This window comes from Aythya fuligula, chromosome 1 (assembly GCF_009819795.1).
Source record: "Aythya fuligula isolate bAytFul2 chromosome 1, bAytFul2.pri, whole genome shotgun sequence".
Classification (NCBI taxonomy): Eukaryota; Metazoa; Chordata; class Aves; order Anseriformes; family Anatidae; genus Aythya; species Aythya fuligula.
In genome coordinates, this window is record NC_045559.1 from 31,809,396 (window position 1) to 31,830,479 (window position 21,084).

At 39.6% G+C, this 21,084-nt stretch overlaps 1 protein-coding gene across 4 annotated transcripts in view; it reads right to left on the reverse strand.

Annotated features, from left to right (window-relative positions):
* Positions 1-14,285: 14,285 nt before the first annotated feature.
* ADAMTS20 (ADAM metallopeptidase with thrombospondin type 1 motif 20) overlaps positions 14,286-21,084 on the reverse strand; it is a 95,714-nt gene continuing 88,915 nt past the window's right edge. For 3 of the 4 annotated variants that reach the window (XM_032200058.1, XM_032200049.1, XM_032200074.1), the window contains exons 32-39: positions 20,709-20,909; positions 20,446-20,575; positions 20,198-20,292; positions 20,015-20,109; positions 19,445-19,578; positions 18,799-18,890; positions 16,574-16,678; positions 14,286-15,907 (exon numbers count right to left, since the gene is read on the reverse strand). In XM_032200058.1, the coding sequence (XP_032055949.1) occupies positions 15,818-15,907; positions 16,574-16,678; positions 18,799-18,890; positions 19,445-19,578; positions 20,015-20,109; positions 20,198-20,292; positions 20,446-20,575; positions 20,709-20,909 (942 nt within the window). In that variant the 3' untranslated portion in view covers positions 14,286-15,817. Of the gene's footprint in view, positions 15,908-16,573; positions 16,679-18,798; positions 18,891-19,444; positions 19,579-20,014; positions 20,110-20,197; positions 20,293-20,445; positions 20,576-20,708; positions 20,910-21,084 lie in introns of those variants that run through there. The other variant, XM_032200067.1, reaches the window with a different exon arrangement.

The window sequence follows — 21,084 nt, forward strand, 5'->3', positions numbered from 1 at the left end:
TGCTGAACATGTCCTATATTTTAAAGTTAATAAAGCAAATATCAGTTGACAGGATATGAGAGGTTCATGTCAGACAGAGCCAGTAAGAGAGACAAATGTGGACATGTGCATGCAGAAAATGTTCAGGCATTCATCAAGCACAGCTTAATCGACTCCGATGATGGGGTCGTGCACGGTGTTCAGCAGCACCAGCACCCAGCCGTCCAAGCTGGACTCGCTGTGGGGCGGACAGGCTGCCGGGCTCTTCTCAGCATCCTCCTCCTGGCACCAGAGCTGTGATTAACAGCCTGGCCAGGCTGGGCCAGGGGCCTCCTGATAAATTCAGTGCTTTAGAACAAAGCCGTCATTCTCTTGAGCAGTTTAATGTGCCGTAATGAACTGAAATAAGGCAGAATGTAAAGGCAGGGAGATACAGGCGCTCTGCTGGAAAGCAGAGTCATTAAAAATAATGAGCAGTCTTTCACTTCCTTCTTTTTATTAACTTTCTGCAGAGGACAACCTGGCACTTTATTTTTAACACAGTCTCCACTTCACTAATATCCGTTAGACAGATGGCTAAATTTTTCCCACAACATGCTCCACAATATTTAGGAAAACAGAAAAAATTAATAATAATAATAATAATAATAATAATAATAATAATAATAATAATAGCCTTCCTCTCCAGTTCTTCTTCTCCGCACACCTCAGCTGATTATTTTTTCCATAGCCTGTCTGAATTGTACTACTCCTGCCCCACTCTGTGGTGATCACACAAAAAGAGGCACACCGAGGTGCCGTGTCAAGGAGAGTACATATTACCCCTAACTAACCATTAGCTTAGATTTGGATTTGCAGTTTTGCAAGCTTTTCCTTAGCAAGGCCTGCGTGGTCACAGCAGAGCAGGGTGACAGGGGTAACAGCACTCCCAGGAGCATGGCACAGCCTGTGTTCAAGATAGCTGCTGAAGCCTGTGTCTCCAGCCCCCAGAAATACCTGCCCAGCACTGAGCAGGCTGTTAATGGTCCCAGCCACTCCTCCCTACAACTGCTGAAACCTCCGGCCCCTGCCCAGAAAGGGAAGGCCTGATCCTGCCCTTGATCCCCACACGCAGAGACTGCTGCTTACAGGCTCTGAGGTGCTGCTTGCGGTGAAGGTTGTGCTCGGTTACAAACAACATTAACACATGCCATTACTGTAATCAGACGTGGCTCAAATTATTGCCCCAGATCTGGAGAGCTGGAGAGTAGGATTTAGGCTTTTAATTTAAACTTGAAACTTGTTTAGGCTGAGCTTTTTATTTATTACTGCACTTCTACTGTCCATGTTGGGGCGTCCTGAGCTCCTAAAACCCAAAGCAGCTCCATGGCCCCCCCTAAGTGAGAGGGTGCCTGCTGCACCCCAAGCCAGGCTCCCAAATTTGTCTGTTCTTCACCCACTCCTGGCACTTTGGCAGTTGGATCACAGAAATCTGCCATGAGGCCAGAACTCAAAATTTCAGAAGGGCATGAGATGCATTGAGTGTAACATCAAAAATAAATAAGTAACAGGTTCACATCAGACTCTCAGCTTGTTTTTAATCCCCTTCTAACATTAAACTGAATGCATGTATTCCTGCTGTTTATCCTAATGTTTTCTATATCCAGAACAAGTCAATACAGCATTTTCCTACATGACTGGAGCACAGATCCCCATCATACATATTAGCCATATTAGTCTGGATCTATGTGGCTGTCATAGTGACCCAGCAATGGTTACCTGATCACAGAACAAATATTTAATTTTGTTTTGATTGCAAATATTTACACTCAAGCTGTATTCCCCAGTTGTAATTGATAAAACACATGCTGCTGATTCTGCCAAGGAAGGCCTGGTGACTTTTTCAGGTTACTTTCCTGTGTGACACTTCTATGATTTTTCTAACCATACTCTGGCTAGTTTTACAGACACTACCAGCAGCTGCAAAATGTACAAGCCAATACACCATCAGCAGGTCTGTCTCTCACACTGTAATTTGGATTTTCCAAGTTAAGCCTTTGTAGAATTTCCTGCTTTGTATCTGCATTAATACATCCAGCTATATCTAAAGATTTTGTCTGTCCCATTTGGGACTAAGTCAGATTTCTGAAAATTTTGAACTTTTCATGAGCAGCATGAAACAGCAAAGCCTTTGTTTCAGTCAGTTCACTACAGAAGGCCAGAGGAAATTCAATTAAGGGAAAAATATTCATTGTGCTTGTGTATCATCATATATTAGTCTTCTTTCTCCTGTTCTACAAATTGCTGCGGGCCATGCGGGTGTACAAGGTATATACACCAGCTGAGGATTTGTTTTTGTAAATCCCTTTTGGTTCATACTCCAGCAGAGCCTGTGCCAGTAACTATCTCTGACGGTCCAGAAGAGAGAGAGCTGTAATTGATGGTGCCCCTGGGAGCTTTTCGTCCTGTCTGTGTATGTGTGTGCGCACAAGAGAGAGTGTCTTTTATCTTGTGCCAAAAGTGGCTTTAATCCAGCATTGAGCTTTTCTTCTTCTTACGTGTTCCCAAGTGCTGCAACACTTCAGGTTTTTGGGACAGGATTGGCAGAAGGCATCTTCCAGAGAAGTGGAAGAAGTGATGGCAGAGCTCAGCTTTGAAGACATGGAGGGAATGGTACCACTGCTTCACACTGGGCTTTCTGCTTGTGCCAAAGGGCTCCTGCAGAGAAGCTCTGATGGGTCCTGATAAGGCAGTTGGAGAGGCCACAGCTTCCCTGCTTCCACTCTGGCCTCCCCTTCCTCCACCAGCTGGCCCAGTTCTGGTACAGGACATAGTGGGGTGGCCTACGTTTCACACCCAGCCTCTCAGTCAGTGAGGAGGAGGATGGTTTCTTTAGCAGGATGCTCAGCACAGAAGAGGAAGATGAACTGCTCCTTCTTGCCATGCAGCCTGGAGAAATGTGTTGCTCCTCAGCCCATCCTGCTGCACTGGGTTTTGGGGGCTGCAGTTGCATGTTTGCTTGAAAAATTGCTAAATTGCTTCATAACCTCCCCACAGACTGTTGTTGTCCCCTACTTCCTCTCTTATTAGCAGTTTACAGCTGAAATATACCTCTGGTGATGGAGGTTTGTTGTATTAGGAGTGACATCCATTGGAAATAAATGGACTACATATCACACTACCAAGAGGGGAAGGGTATAATGCCCCCAAAATATATGGTCATATTTACAGATAAAGCAGTGACAGAGGACATTCATGTCTTTTCCTAACTCTGGCCCAACTTTCCCATGTAATTGTCTTAAAATCCCATAAATTGGGATTTTACTAATCATAACCTCTTTAGTACCTGTAAAGTAGGACCGGATTCTTTTCGGTGTAGAGAAATATTCAGAATTTAATTTTATTCTGAGGCTAAAGAGGTCATTTTTGCCTCAATCCCATGAAGCTTATGGAGTGGGCATTGGAATGGGCTGCCCAGAGAGGTGGTGGAGCACTCATCCCTGGGGGTGTTTAAGGAAAGGTTGGACCTGACACTTTGGGACAGGGTTTAGTGGGTGATATTGGTGGTAGGGGGACAGTTGAACTAGGTGATCTTGGAGGTATTTTCCAACCTTAATTATTCTATGATTCTATGTGAGGAGATAAGCAATGTGATCTAGTTGGATGGCCAACTAGGGGCAGGGGAGGCATATATTTTCTGCAGCATATTTGATTCACAGCTTAATGGTTTTTCCCCTTAATTGCTGTAAAAAGCCAAGAACCTGTAATGGGATCTGACTAGAAAGACAGTCATCTGAGGATGCTTTCTCTTCTACAGTTAGATTTTTGGTTCTTCCACTAATGAAAAAAAACACACAATAAATCATGTTAAATGCCCTGCAGAAGTATAAATGAATTTTATCAGTTTAAAACCTTTATCAACCAACCTCATTTTGTTAAAACACCCATGTTAAAACAGTGTGAAAAATGATATTAGGTGAATCCGACAAGAGCTTTTTTTTTTTTCCATAAAACTCTGCTGACTGTCTTTGCTGATAGTATTTTCCTGCAAAAAGTACTCTTTATCAGTAGCTCTGATGTTTTGCCCGGGATTGATGGTAAAGCCCAAAGGCCCTGCTTTTGAGTCACTGTATTTATGCCTTTAAAGTATTGGCACACAAATGAGCTTTCTTGAGGGCCCCTGGAAATATAAACCAAAACTTTCCCAGTTGGGTGCCAAAGACTGCACATTTAATTTATGTCTGCAAAGGCCATGGGAATGGCAGATGCTTAAAATTGGGTCATGTTTATTTATATATTGAATATAGGTTTAGGCATTCAGCTTATTATTTGAAAATTATACAGCAAGCATGAATAGCCCACTTCCAGACAAGCATGGTTGTGCTTGTTATTATTCACTGTGCTTATATGTAAAAACCTGCTAAAAGTGGGTGTAGACAGCATGAAGTTGCTCAATGTGGCTGTGCCGGCAGAGGAAGGCAGGGTTTCTTCTGCTGTCAGGTGTCAAATGAAGCATCAGACAATAGCAGAGGTGTGAGGCTGAACCCATGTGGGAAGTCATCACTGAGAAGGTCCAGGATGGACATTACAAAAAAAAAAAAAAAAAAAAAAAAAAAAAGCAGGGAGAGTGAAAAACCCTTAAAATTAAAATTAAGGTTGGAAAAAAAGTCCTCCTAAGTCCTAGTAAACTACCGGTGCTGAGAACATGGCTGTCCCTGAGTCCAAACCATTCCTCTGTTGCTGCTCATGCTGCCATCAGATTGCTTTTCCAGCTGGCTACATCCAGTCTCACAGGGTAGAAGCTAAATGATGCTACACTAAATCCAATTGAATCTCATGTGTAGTGTTAAAAATTACAAGTGCATCACAGTCATCCTGTATTGGTTCTGGTCAAAATCCTTAGGAAAGAAATTTACAGCAAATACCTTTGAAGGCAGGAGCTGAGATTTTGAAGATGATCTGAGTACATGCCTCAGCAGGAATGATTTTCCTGGGCAGGCTGCCGTGCTCACATGGCCACACCACTTCCAATAGCCAAACAAGCTTGTTCAGAACGAGTTGGGCATCTCTGCACATTATCACACAAGCTTTGCATTTAACACTGGCTCCTGAACGCTTAAGTAATTTTAAAATGATATTTCCAGACAGAAATTGAACATATTCAGACACCAAAATCAGATTTAAATCACTGTGAATTAGATGTCTTAACACCTCTGAAAATCTGGTCCCATGGCTTTCAAGTCACCAAAATGCGTTTGTAAGTTGTAGCCAAAGGACTAGTCTGATCTTGCCATCTATTGATAGAAACCCACAGCTACAGCTGGGAATGTGTTTTCTTTACAGTCTTCTTCAGGCAACTGAAGGGCCAGAGCCACTCAGTCTATGAAAATCAGCTTCTGTCTTCACCAAAACAAAGGGCTAATATTTACAGTATATTTACAGATTGTTTTTATTGTCCTTTGACAGGCTATAAAAGAAAAAAAAAAAAAAAAAAAAAAAAAAAAAAAAGGAGCTTTGGAGCTTTGTCACCTTTATTGTTTCTAAAACAATAGGACCCAGGGAAGCAACTGTTTCTAATATAGGACAATGCAGTTACCCCCAAATGACAAGCTGTTGGTGATGTGGATGCCTGCTCCATCTCCACTCCAGTGCCCAGTTTGAGGGCATGATTTTCCAGAGATTAATTCTGCAGTTTGGGGCCCTTTCAGGCTTCTCAACTTGCTTGCCCCAAAAAGGAAACAGCCAAAACTGGCAATAAAAAAGTCTAATAAATGATCTATCGGGGTGAGTAAGGGTAAGGGAGAGAAGTTCCAGCCATCCCATTTCAGGAGCCTCAGTTTTTCCCAGCCGTGTTTGTTCCCAGACTTGCCTCTGGAGAACATGTACCTGCTCTGCAGTGATCCCTTTCCTTATGCCTCACTTACTGCAGTTTTTTTCATGTTTAATTCAGAAAGGAAAGAGTTTATGAAACATGAGATCTCACACACACAAAACACAGAGGGAGGAGAAGGGAAGCAGTCTGGCAAAGGGATAGATCTGAAGCAATAAAACTGCTTTTCCTTCTCCAGCGTGTAGGGAACTTGTGACTCCTAATGTGGGAGGACTGAAAGTCTCTATCTAGTCCTGAAGTTAATTTAAAATACAATCAAAAAAGTACTTGAAAGAACGAACCTCTTACAAATGAGTAAGACATTAAAATATGCTCAAAGTGTGTTATATCAGCAGAGTCTAATGCAACTGCATGGTAAGAAAATAGTCGGAGTCACCAAGTCTGCATGTACCACAAATCAAAGTGTTATGTAATTAGAATTATTTTGTCACCATCTTGTGGGACATTAGGGTAACATCTGGCAAGCTTCTGATTTCAACTTGTGCACCCAATATGTGCTCCAGAAACGGTGAGGAAGTGATTGCTCTAAGTGCTGCAGTGGTATCGCTGCGCATGATACTGTAAAATGAGCATTTTGGAGTTCCTGCAGTTTTACTGTGCTGCTCAGCAAACTTTCCAATTTGCAGGCGGAATATTTCTCCCAAAGGTTAAGTGTAGATTCTTATGAAAGTTGGCACAACAGAGATGTAAGAGAAACCAGATTTGTAACATAAACAGATATGTCTTCTCAGAGAATGGGTCTGTTTCAGCCATTGGGTATTAAATGTTTTCCTTAAGCCTTAATTTATTGCTTCAAGTTCAGAAACTCTGCCTAGTCTGAAGGTGCTTGAGAAATACACTCCCTCTCTCCATCGGTCCAAGCCATTGGTGTCTGATGGAAATTTTTCTGGATAAATGCGAACCAGATGTTCCCAAAATCTGACTTGTGACCTGTCCTGTGTTTCCAACCCGAGACGGTGCACGCTGGTTGCAGAGCTGCGAAGTGGCAAGGGGCTGTCTCTGTAAGAGACACCCCTTCACCCTCAGACCCCTCTTCACCCAGACCCAATGCAGCATCTGCTGGAAAGAGCACCCTGACCCCAAAATGCAGAGTGGACTTATTCCAGGGTCACTGCACACGGCCTAGCATGGTAAAAGGGATTCATAACAAGCAAACACACCACTCTGTGGGCTGCTGACTGAGGTGCCAAGCCCTCATGGGCTCATGACTGCAATCCCTCTGTGTCACCTGCAGGTACCCTGCAGAAAGCCCCCGTGCTGCTGTTGCGTTAGGCAGGACACCCTATCGGAAAGGTCCGAGATAGGGAAATCTGGAGTCAGATTGTATTTCCCAACCGTTAATAAAATTTCCCCTGGAATAAATGTAGAGGAGTTGGCGCCACGTTATGTTATTCAAAACCACAAATTTCCTCTCCCTCCCAATCTGCCAGAGTTACAGACTCTTTTGCAACTTCTTAAAAATTCAAGATGTTTTCCCCAAATGAGCATCCTCCTCCTTCAAAATGCACCCAGGGAAAATTAGCAATGCAATTTAGCTGTGCTTGTAATGAGAAGAGGGGAGGGTGGTAGTGAAACAGCGTGACAGCTCCATGCATGGGAACACATTAGCAAGTGTTTCATCCCTGCCTGGGGTGTTAGAGGTTTCTGCAGCAAAGGGAAAGGTTGATACGAAGGCTGCTGCTGCATCCAAGGTGACGAGCATAAGCTGCATGACAGAGGGGCAAGAAAGGACTCAGCTCTCACCTCAGGCTTTCCACACCTAAACTGGACCCTAGGGGAGCTTCTGTGGGCTTTCCCAACACTGTCTCGCTGCTTGTGCCATGATTCTTGGCACTGCTGTGGCCTGTGCCACCCCACAGATGAGCTGTGGACATGTTTCAGAGCTGCTCCTGCCAGGGGCTCCCAGCAGTAAGCAGGGCCCCCTGCCTTGGTGGGGGCTCTCGTACCTACACACCCACAGAGGTGATCTGTGTTATGCCACTGCTTAGTAGGATGGCTATAACCTCAAAGGCAAGACTTTATTTGATGTCAGGCTAGGGCTGTTTAATGTTTCTTTTCTGGATTGACGGTCACATGTCCCTGCTAAAAAGCACCTTTGACACTAATGCAGGTATACAGTGACCAGGATAGGAAATCGTGAAACAGATTATTTCCCAATTTTCAACAGCGTATGTCACCTTACTTCTTTCATTGTTATTGTCCTTCAGCCCCAAGGCAGCTGGCTGTACAGGACTTTATAAAATAGACCACTGAGAGCTACTGGGCCCTCTTACTGTTTCTGTAATGGACCTGTGAAATTTACTACAGACAATAAATGCTAAGAACAGTCAAAAGCCCTAAGACAAATTTGAAGAGCACACCTTTCACCTTCTATATGTCTTGCTCTTTCCAACAGGCTGAAAGACAGGTGACTCCTGAACTTCAGAGGGATGAAAGGAGATCCGTCCTGAGAGGAACACCACAGGGACCCCAGTGCTGAGCCCTGAGGTGCTCTGCCAGGCTGTGTGAGCCACAGCTGCATGCGGGATGTTCCTTGACAGTACCTGGGGGAAAATTAGGGCCATGAGATTGACAGAAGGCCAGCACAGCTGGAGCACAAGCTACCCATGTTGCCTCTAGGAAATGCTAAGTTGTGAGCTCTAAGCTGACCACTGAAGTCCACACAGGAGACTCCCTCCTCCTGTGGTTCACAGACAAGTCCTTTCCTAGTGATAAAGAATCAGTGCAGCATCACCAGAGCAAGGACTGGGTCAACCCAGTGCAAAAAAACTAAATCACTTTCCAGTCTAACAAGCTTTATACATGTATTTACATATACAAATAAATATATGCAAGAGAGATTCTTTGTTATGCTCTGAAATTCAGCAATAAGGAGCATATCCTTTTTAGGAAGATCAAGGTTTAAGACTCTTCTGATAGTTGTAGCTATGTAGGAATGGCAGCCTGGTCTCCTGTGTGCTAGAAAAACATTTTAATAACCTCATATCTAATATGCTAATATTTTTAGCTCATATTTGGGATGGCATTGATCACATCATTTAGCTTTGGCTCAGATTGTTAAGTCAGTGTAAATTAGCAGCACAGCGTACAACTAGATATATCTTTAAAGCAAAATATGCCCTCAGATTTGTATGAAATTCCACTTTTCAGAGTGAGTTACTCTTGAGTAGCTCTAGGGAATTTAATTGGCAAAATTCCTAGTAAGATTAGAAATTAAAATTTTAAATAGCAACTCATGATTAAAAATAAATATATAGAAGAAATGAAAAGCAAACAAAAAGAGTTAATGTATTACTTAATTTTTCCCCTTTTCCTATTAGTAATAATATATTTTGAAAAATATATATGAAAAATAACCACATGCTTTGTCCTGGACAAAACACTAGAGGAAGACACATAACCAGGAACAAACTTCATTGCAAAAGTAGCTACTAGGATGTGTGTGTGTACATATATTTATAATATATAGTGTATATATTAGTGTATATACACTAATGTTTATACAGATATATATGTGTATATACATTTACATACAGACACACAGATATGTATAGAAGAAAAAAAACAACTCCCACAGCCTATGGTCTGAAGTGCATGGAACTGGATCCCCCCACTAGATCTGTGCACCAGCACAAAATTACGTGCTGCGTATTATTGGGGTTCCATAAAGGGCTAGCAATACATGGTATGGTGACTAGTGGGATCAGAAGTCTTTTATTGTACTGAACCACGAGCACACATAAAATCTTGTACCATGTTTAAAACAAAACAAAACAAAACAAAACAAAAAAAGCACCTCTTTGCCAAGTTTCTTTTCATGCTTGTGCCAAATTCTTTCTTTCTTCTGACACAGAAAGCACCATTGCAATGGCTTGATAAGGAGTGTACGTGTGTGGGGTGGTTGTTTCAATATCTGCTCCCTGGGCAATAATATTAGAATATGCTATCTTACATTTTCCAGAAGTGAAGCAGAAGCATTTTGAAGAACTAGTTCCTCCAAAGAACATTGTTTTGGCTTGAAATGTCAGGTTCATCCAAAGGATATGAAACAGTGTTTGTGGTACATGGAACAAAACACACAGAAAGAAAAAGACACTGCACAGCAGAGAATTGCCTGTAGACGTATTTTTATTAAAATTTCATGATTCTTACTGTTTATATATAATTTATTAGGGCAGTAACAGCAGACCACACAGAGCACTGGTAACAATAGTGGGGGGTTTGTTTGATTATGGGATAGGTAAGCTTTTCAGATAGCCAGAAGCTTGTTTCCATTTTAGAGAAAAAGTCCTCTGTGTGCCTCTGCTTAAACAGGGGCATAAGTTGCTGCTCAGAGCAGTGCTCCAGAGTTCACTTCCTCTGCTTCATCGAAAATATTCTGAATGTTGAATTTCTTATGAGGCAATGCTGTCGACAGCTGGCCAGGCAAACACACTGCAGAAGAGTGCACTTCAAACCCAAAGACAATCTCCCTCTTTTAAGCCTGCCTATCTGCATTCTCCCCCATAGATCCATCTTAGAATAATCCCTCCGAGTAAATATTTGGCTGAAGAGTACCAAAAATACACCCAACCATGTAAGAAGGAATTGCAATGAATCTTTAATCCTGGAAGATGTGGCTCTAGAAGTAAAAAAAAAATTTTTTTTTTTTTTTCTGGTACTCTTTACTGTTTTTATGTTAGCTGAAAAAAGAAAACAAACAAACAAACAAAAACCCACAACTTGTGTGTTTTCCCTTTGAGGTAACAACTACGAATTGATTCCTCTTTTTCCTTTTGCTCAGAATTTGCTAGCAGGGATTTGTTTGAGGAGCTGAAGATGATGTTTCTTTTCAGGCAAGAGTAGTAATAAACTCGAGACAGAAAGCAATAATGGAAGGGCAAAAGAATTCTTAGCTAAATACCTTGTAAACCCTGATGAAAGGGGCTACTGGTGGCTGCTGTCTTGGCCTTGTTTGAGCTGCAAACCTTCAAGGAACGCAAATAGTAGCAGAGCTGCTGTTTTCTTTACAGAGGTGTTAAATAAATATTTTTACAATAAGCCTTTTCTGCAGGACATTTTAAATACAAAGCATTAAAAAAAAATAAAAATGCTGCCCCCTGTATTTACTAGCACAAATGTAAATATGGTCCGTGCAACCACAGTTTTAATTATTCCAGCTTCCAGAGGAACATCAAAAAACTCACAGAGAGTGATGAACTGACCAGGAACATCATTATCATGATCAATGAACAACCACCAGAGACAACCAAAGTGCAAAAAAAGATTAAATCCCATCAGGCACGAATATCTGTTGCTGCTATGAATCACCCCAGCCTTTTGCATATGGAAAATTCATGAGCTCTCCCTGAATGTTCCTTGCTTCTGTAAATCAGACTGTAAAATAAGACCATACAGGGATTTCAAAAAGAGTCTTTCAGTATTCATAAATGCAGGATTTTGCTTTCCAAAACAAAATAGTAATGGTGTGCAAGACAGAAATAGTGTATTTTATTTCAGCTGCTCTGAGAGAGAGTAGAGAGCGACCATTTGCCAAGTGGGCTCTCTGTGTTGCATGCTTTGTTTAATTATACAAATAAGATTTGAAAAACATATGCAGACAAGAAAATTTTGTTGCAGGAACGGAGAAAAAAAACACACACACAGATTAAAGAAGGAAACATTTGTTTATTAAAAAGGAAAAGGTTCTGGATGGCAGCACAGAGTCAGACATGAGACAGATGAATGTATGCACAGCTGTTCATGTTTAAAGACAGAATATAGACATAAATACAGTTAGATCTTTGCTCTGCTCTGCTGCTACAGTATTTTTATACAGCCAATTCAAAGGAATATCTGTCATAACTGAACACAAGAAGAAATTTATCAGAAACAGAGCACAGATTACTTCTCTAAGGCCAGGATAAACATAGCCCAGAAAAGCCTCTCAAGCTGTGGTATTGCAAAATAAACTTAATTGTGCAAAAGAAACCCACCTTCTGTGGATGACGGTAAACGTCGGATTCAGCTCCAAGTCAGATATCTTGTTCTTCTGTTTGAATATAATGCAGAAGATAATTTTCCTTTGCTCTTATCCTAGTTACTGCTCTAAGCCAGTAGTGTGAAGCAGGAATGAACTTTAAAAGCAATACTGTTCTTCTACGAGTTATTCAGCATATTTCCAAAGCACACCAGAGAGAGACAGGGGGCTCATGAGACCCCCCTCAAAGTTTTTGTTAATGCATAACCACAACAAGGCCATCCTGAAAAGATGTAAAGGCTCAGGAGATGATGACCAGAAGAACAGAGCAGGCCTTACAAGAACAAGACGAGGAGCTGGTCCATAGGATGCAAATTCTTCCCCAGGGCTGCCACTCTCTAGCTTTGAGGATGTTATCTCCTACCAGTTCTGCCAGGCTGCTCTTACCTGTGTTAAGTGAGCAAAATACTGCAGAATTGTTCAACACCTGAGCAAATATAAAGGCATTTAAGGCTAGCCTGTGACATTTCATGGTTCAAGTACCACATCTACAAATGAAACAGGGAAGTATATGGTATGAAAGTTAATTTTTGGAAAAGGTTCTGGTGGGGTTCTTTAGAGTACAACTCGGAATTGTTTTAATTTATAAATAAATACATAGGTTCAGCATGGATTTATGTGAGCATGGAATCTCAACTGTAATGTATATATATACTCCTCATTTTAATATTTATTTCCTATTAAAATTCAATTATCATGCTTTAAGACTGTTTTTGTGTGTTATTTTTCTGTTCTCTAATTTTTAATGTGAGGTTAAAGTATTATAACGTATCTCTTTTTCACTTCTCATTCACATGCGGTTTTGACAGCCACAGAACAACAAGTCATCAAGTTTCAGGAATCTACTTGTAGTATTTTATTCAGATTCGGAATTTCTCAAGGATCTCATGTGTTACCACAATAAAACTGTTAAGACATAAAACCCCTCCTAGTTATGCATAATTTTTATTTCAGATAGTAAACAAATCTGAGAAGTTATGCTATCCACATTCAAGGCTACAGGAGTTGTTTTCTTTACGTATAGTCCCTCTTCAACATTCAGACAAGTACTCGATGTGTGTGTGTGTGCATACACAAACAAGTTGTGTCACCTAGTAGCTGATGGGATTGAACGTGGTCTAGAAGACATCCAGGGGAAAATTATCATTACAGTCCTCTTTAACTATTATCTTTCCTCAATTAGTTTATTTTTTTTTCTGTATGGATGAGTGATGGGACAGTTCAATGTTTCCTTTCCCAGACATCAGCCAAGGCTGGAGAACCACTTGCCTGTGACCAGTGGTGCCAGCTCGGCAGGCACAGACCCACCTGGTAGAGCCTTCAGCCTCTCACCAAGCACCCGGCTGTGCTGGCACCCAGCTGGGCTGTGATGCAGGTTTCTGGGCACGTCAGTTAAAAGAAACAGAAGCCCAGTAAGTACAGCACATGATTCTCCTTTTATTAAACCTTTTAACTTGTCAGCATCACCAAGTTTCCAAATTCATCAGGCTCATGTTTTCCTCAAATTGCCCACAAGATTAAATTTATCGGAAGTTTAAATGGATTGATTAAGCCCTGTTTTTCAATAAAATCAGAATCATAACATGAAAATAATATAGTGCCAGAACACACAAGTATTGTCTCCCTAGAGTAGGGCTGAAATCCCAAAACAAAAAAAAAGGAAAGAAAGGATGAAAAAAATAATATGATGCAATGCTGTTTCATGCAAAAATTTAACGTGGTCACAGGGTATACTTTAATTATAGAAACATTTTTATTCAAAAATCACTACTATTACCTAAGAATATGCTACATTGAGTATCAGATTAAAGTCACTTGATCTGGTAGTGGATTTGCAGACTGATTCTGCAGCAGAAGAGCTGAGCATTTCCCAGCCTGTGACCAGTGTGTTTCAGGGCTGAAAAGAGAATGATCCTCCTGTAGATGGAGGCAGATTTCAGTTCACCTTCTGCCAAAGCAGCTGTTGAGGGACCATGCTATTAAATAATTAGAAGAACTGACCAGTGGATTCATTTCAGTGAATGATCTATGGGGCAACCCCACAAGAAATGTATAGGTGAACACAAGGGTAGGGGCTGGAAAGAGCCTGCAGATGTGGTTTGTACCTCCAAAGTTGTATTTGCTTCCATGGAAAATGTTTGTATGACTACAACTTGCCTATATGACAGTTATTCCAGTATAAGTCTTTATCTATAATGGTGAGGCAGTATTAATATCATAGTTATTCTGTGCATAAACAAGTTGACACATTTTTGCAATGTTCTGTGTTATTTGATTAAAAAAAAAAAAAGCAAAAGGACTCAAGTACCATTCACACAAGCATATTTATTATATAAATACTTTATAAATTATAAGATTTTAATTATAAATGTAAACATTTCTAGGAAAATAATGTTTTATATTCTTATTAATGTTTACAACTAATATAAGGCACATAGTGCAAAAATACATTTCTGATGCAGAGATCACAAAATAATTACCTACATGTGTTATCTAAAAGTAGCTGCTTAGACTTATGTGGTACAGTCTTGGTTTTAATTAATACATATTGCTAATTCATGGCTAACTCCTTGTGGGTAGAAATATGATATAGCTGCCATTTGATCTAACAATTTTACTGGCATGCAAAACAGATATTTGGTTTACAGAATGCACATTGTCAGAAAGAAAAATAAATGTCTAGTTATCCAGTACATCATACATGTTATTATGCAGGTAGTAAATTTTATTCAGAATACCTGAGTGTTGGCCCTGAAACGCATTATCTTTATAAGCATATACTTCTATGGTTCTGGACTGTAATGCAATCCAAAACAACAAATCAACCATCTAGATAATTTTTAAAACTGTATAACTCTTTCATATACTTACTTTTTTGGAAGACATAATTTTAACTAGCAGATGTTAGAGCTTTACTTATAGCCTTTCAAAAATATCAAACGGAGTCAAAGGTGGACACCAGCCACGCTGCCTCTGCCCCAGAGTTTTCCTAAGGTTACTGAAAACTGTATTGAGTTGGAATATAAAAGGGAGGCATGCTACAGCCATTACAAATATGCTAATGGAATAAGGGGTATATGGAAAGGGTTTAAGTAAATGCATATTCATACAATCACATACAAGTGGTATGTAAACAAAACATGCTCCTTTTACAGTATTCTTTGCTGAGAGGCAGGGTTTAAAATCAGATTTCCAAGCAATTTTTCTCCTTATTTATCTCTTTCTGTAACCACAAAAAACTAAGCCTAGATGTTTAACGTGCTATAGAGACTATAGAGGTTAAACCACACTTTCAGCATTGCTGCTAGTATTTGAGCACCACAATAGATATAATGACAGGTATGGGGAAAAATGCTTTTACTGACAGAGAAACACAGATCTATTGATCTCAGGGGAAAATACACTGGTTATATAGTTTTCTGCTGTAAATTAAAAAATTGACAGAAATTCCTAACAGGTTTCACAAAGTTGAAAGATCTGAAACTATTACCTCTTTTCTCTATATAGGAATGACTTTTATTTCTTTTCTACATTTTAGTGTAGCTGATCAAGAAAATCAGTACCGTATGTATTTTACTGAATATTGCATACAGAATTGCACCAATAAGTTGTAGGTAATGTATTGCAATTATGGCACAGTTCAAGGTGTTACCCATGTTAGCAATCTCAGTGCAATTTACTAGTTGATATACCTACTATACATTGAATGAATGCCTCTCCATGAAAACCTGAAGGTTTATGATTGTGATTTACATACTTCTTAGCTCACAGACAGGTAGCACCTCCCCAAATAAACACTGAAGAAAACAGAACGGAATTCTTAGCAGTGAGCATTACAGTAATGAGTATTACAGAGATGAAAATTAAAAAAATACATATATACACAGCACCTACAATTTGCACCTAAATGACAGATGTTGCACTTTGATGTTCTTACCACACCAGAGTTCTCACTGTATTTGAAGCTCAAGACCAGTAATTGTGTTAGGAATACATTTCCCACAAAATCCTCCACATCTTCCATATATTTTAGTACCATCCTGGAAATGAGACAGAGAAAGCAATCAATCAAGAGAAGTAACTGAAATCATAGTTGTACAAAAAAATCCTTGAGGTTTGCACACAATAGACCTTTTGACAAATCAAACCTACAAACACTAAATCAAGTGAGCATCAAATTAATGGAACAGGCACAGAGATCCTTTATCGTTAGTGTTGTATACCTTCTTTCCCAGCTTACTATCCAATGTTTTCCTAAATTATGCATCTTTACTCTTCTTTTTCAACAGATCTTTTGGTTTCCCATATGAATCAAGTTGGAGGTAAGCAATCTGTAAGAATCTTCTGTAGTAGGTATCTTCAATAAAATGGTATTTTTTATGAGGCAATAGTAGGTATCTCCAATTTTTTTAATGAACTTAATTAATATGGAAATAGGCCCTTAAAACCAGTAAGAGAAGGCTAGGTAGGCAGTGTTGATTTGAATTAGATTCTGGGAGGTGTTATTAAACATTCCATGAGATTGTTAAAATGAAATTATCAGGCTTAGGTCTCATACTGCACTTGAAATAAAATTTAGACAGATCAGAGACCTTGAGCACTATAGTTGATTCATAACTAGCATTGCACTAGAATGTCATCAGCAGCGCCTCCTGAGACATATTCCAAGCCATAATTGTAGGTAAAGGAAAACAACATTGACTTACGTGAGATTTGTGTATGTCAGCAGTTGCATAGTTGCCCTGAGCAGTCCACCTAACTGTACTGGATAATCTCAGTCCTGTACCAGACAAATTAATGCTGAACTGTCCCTAACAGAACAAAAACAAAAGGTAAAACACAGAGCTTTTGAACAGACTTCAAAACACTAAAACACTTTACTTTGGCATAGCTACACACATAACTTAGGGTATATTTAGTTATACCTAAAGTACTCAAAGAGGCATGCTTAACCTGGCTTTGTTACATCACATATTTCCTAATTTTTGACTCTCGGGACACAGAGATGCATGAACAAGTTACTCTGCAGTAAGTAGCACCTGTGAAACAGCTGATCTGCAGTATCTGTTTGAAGAGCCTGAACACAGAACTAACAGAACTAAGCTTGGTAAACAAACTGGGGTACAGAAAATGATTAAATTGCATTCACACAGAAGTGCAGTATGCTTAAAATATATGTTAGCTCCACAAAGAGCCTAACTGTTGTTTTAGGCAACACTGTAATCTGAAACCCCCATCCAGTTCACTGAAGGCCTGTATTTCTGTATTCAGACCTAGTTAAAATTGCTTAAAACACAAGACCAAAGTTTAAGGAAAGATAAAATCTCCATTACATTTTGTAGCTTCTGTATTTTATTGTTTCTGTAGATTTCTATTAACGAATAAAGCAGCTGGGGGATATTCATTCAAATAGTGTGAAATGCTTTCCACAATTAACAGGCCCAAAGTGACTACTTTTACAGGGGTATCATTTTGTAAAAATAAATTAAAAGTGCTATGTGCAGTTACAATGACAGCATAACAGCTGTCTGTCATGCAGTAAACTCAAGACCAGGAACAGATTTCAAGGACAGAGTGAAGTAACTGAGGCTTTTTATCTACATACAGACTCAGAGCAGTAGTTTCAATGCCCATCTCACAGATGAAAACGCAGCAGTGAAAAACACATGAGCAAAGTGTCTTCCAACAAAAATTACAGGTTGCAGATAGACATGTATTGCATTAAGCCTGAAGAGTTTGCAGGTTGAAGGCATCCAACATTGTAATGAATTCCAACTGTTTCCATGTTAGGGACTTAGTTTGTCTAATTTAGGTACTTTTAAAATTAGGTACTTTTTAAATTAGGTACTCTAATTTGTACCTAAACTGTAGGTCCTACCAGCCCTTGAATGCATCCATGCATATAGCCTGTCAATTTTAGGCACCCAGATTAGACAGAAAACAGGGATTCACATCCATGCAAGTCTGAGCTAGTGAGTCGTAACTCTCTTTATAATCAGAGTAAAGAAATATGTGCTTCCAGAGGATGGTCAACCATAAAATGTCTAATAGGGTAAGGTTAGAGGTACTGTGTTCTAGGGGATCCCATTTCTGCTAGTGGACTCCAGGGGCAGCCTAGGTTGACTAGGTCAGACTAGGGCTATGTCTGTGTTATCAATTACACTGAAGTATGAGCAAATCTGTAAAGTGAAAAAGTTGGGTCAGAGAACCTAATGTACAGTATGCAATACACAAATCAGGGTTTTACACTGGGCTAACTCTCATCGAGTCCCACAGACTGAATACACATTAGCAGTTGGCATTCACTAGGGTCAGTCTGGAGCTTTGATTTATTTTCATCTGGAGGTTCATGTGTCCCAAGACTGCTCCATGTTGCAAAACTACAAACAGTAAACTGGGACAAGAGAGATTTGCTTAAGAAACACCAGCCAATACAAACTAAAACAATAACGTAGACACACCAATAGATGTATAACTTGAATTCATGTACTAAACAGGATCAATTTCTCTGGCAGCCTTCAAAGCTATGCAGAGTCAGGAAAGAAACAGATTAGAAAAGAAAAAAATCACAGGGTTAAATAAAAGGAGAAGGAAGACTGAGAAGGGAAAACAAAGGATACCTCACATCCAGGTATTCAAGAGGGAGGGAGAGCAATACATGAAAGCAGTACAAAAATTGATACAGCTACAGGGAGCCTAAAGGCAAATCATGGAGTAAACAATTTGCGGTAGAAACAGAAAAAAAAAAAAAGAGATGGTGAAACAGGAGAGAAAGCAGTAAGACAAAAAAAAACAACAAACACTTATAAAGTCGTACAAAGACCAGACAGAACAGATTTTAGGTGTTTTAGAGTTACAGCTCTAAACCAGTCACACAGACTTTTTTTTTCTCCTCTGTGCACATTTCAAGGGGAGAAGGAATCATAAATACCTGAGGACATCTGGCAGCACTGTAGCAATCTCCAGCTGTAGCAAACGGAACTGCTCTCCCAAGTATAGTCTGAGCAAAAAGAAAATCTGTGGCTAGAAAACAGAAAATTACTCAACACTAGAAGTGCTGCATTAGAAGACCAGGTGAAAACTGTGTGAAACAACAATCTTTTTTTTCTCTTTTTTGACATTCTGGTTTATGCCACATCAACCCAATCTACAAGCCCAGTTTGCTTTCTGAGACAGGATGGGGATAGGAGGAAGACTGACATAGGTCCACGTGAGCTGGCTGTGGCTCAGCTTGCCACCTTCAGATGGGCTTCAAAGTGCTGCAAGATCCCCCATCCTTTGGGCCTTTCTACCATGGTCTGAGAGGGATTAATGATGGCATGGCAAGACTTTCCCAAGAAGAATGTGCCAGTGGCTAAAAGGAAATGGAATAATGGGAACAAAATATTTACAAAATCACTTAAATATGAAACTGTAAAATTCATGCCACTTGACCATGTGGGACAAACTAACAAATTTTCTTCACCCAAAAATTGCATCATTAGATCCATGAGTGTGTTCAAATGAAAGTTTGGTAATCGCGACCATGCACAGTATCAACAAAGGCTCACATCAGCTAAAACTACTAAAATGCTTACTTCTAATTTGCATGGAGTCTACATCAAATCTTATTTTGCTAAAAATTGTGAAGCCAGCTGCAAGGTAATCATTTCGACAGGCACAGTCTTGCCTTCTGCTTCCATTGAAAGGACATTCATATGGATTCTGTAACCTAGAGAACAGCAAGGATTTAGTTTTCCTTTTGACGTTTTTCCATAACAGAACATCAGAGTGAAAAATAATTGCATTGAACTATGCCACATATAGAAAATTAACCGACAGTTACTGAACAAGAAGCTCAGCCATTAGCCTTGGCTCAGCTGAAATACTAATGTGGATTCAATCATTTTCTACTAAAATCAAGACAGAAAAAAAAAATTATAATCATTTAGTGCAATTATCTCAAGCCCAGCTTGGAAGTATCCACATTTCTGCACGTATTTATATGCCTAGATACCCAAAACAGAAAATAAAGTAAAAAAATATATATATTAATCTGTTCTTATCAGATAAATATTATTAACTCTTATCAGGTAACTATTATTTTATTGTTTCATTTTGGGAGATATAAATGCACTTCATAAAATTAAAAAAAAACACATTTGTACCTGAATCCATATACTTCAGAAAAATTGTCTGCTTCACCTTTTACCAACGTCAAATATTCTCTGGGATTCTCTAAATGCATGCCTGAACAATAAATCTGCCAGAGAAAATACAACCCTTTAGCAAAATCTTTATTAAAAAAGTATTATTTAATAAAAATATGTGCTCATAAATATTAAGAGTACCTTTATCATCCGTCCTTTAATGTTGAGTAGGTATTCACCGTCTTTTCTAATCCCTTTTTTAACCTGGATATCTTTGCAGGTAGAAAGTATTTCACCTTCAAAGTGAAGGATTGAATCATATTAATATTTCCTGATCAGAGTTTAGTTCTAGGACTTTTCCATAATTATTCTCCAAATATAATCATTGCTTTTAAATAAATAAACTGGGAAAACGTTAAGTTCACCCTAAAATTACAGCTTCCACTTACATTCTTCTGCATGGCAGATCTTTCTGGTATCTGGTTTTAAATGTGGCAGGCACAAGTCACTGGATAAGCCATTTTCAGTCATACATGCTACTGTTCTTTCCTTTACTCCCACTCCACAAGTAACTGAGCACTAGACATGGATAGCAATCAAAAGTTAGTTTAGAAGGTAGCAAATAATTAACATAAGTTTGTCAGCCAAATATCTTGGCATGCATTTGTGTTTGAGGCAGCTATCAAAAATCAGTTTGCACATGTGTACTCACCTTGGTCCACTTCCCCACTCTCCAGGTAGCTCCTTGTGAACATCCTTTGATATTACATGTATAAATGTATGGGGAGGGTGTTACTGGGCATTCTCGATATGCCACAGTTCGAAGGCCGTAGGCGTGCTTGTTTTGAACAGAATGGATTCCAACACAGAATGTGATCCTCTGCCGGTAATCCACCCCACAGCTGGCTGAACACTAAAATCAAATCCCCAAGCACAAGCATTATTTCTGCAGAGGTGAACCTTCCCACAGCATTGCAGCTACAGGTAAGTCATCCCTCATTTGGGCAAAAGCCTCTAATCCTATGTGTGACATCTCAGTTAATCAGTGTGCAGAAGTGAAGGTCTACAGTAATTACACACCCAAGGAG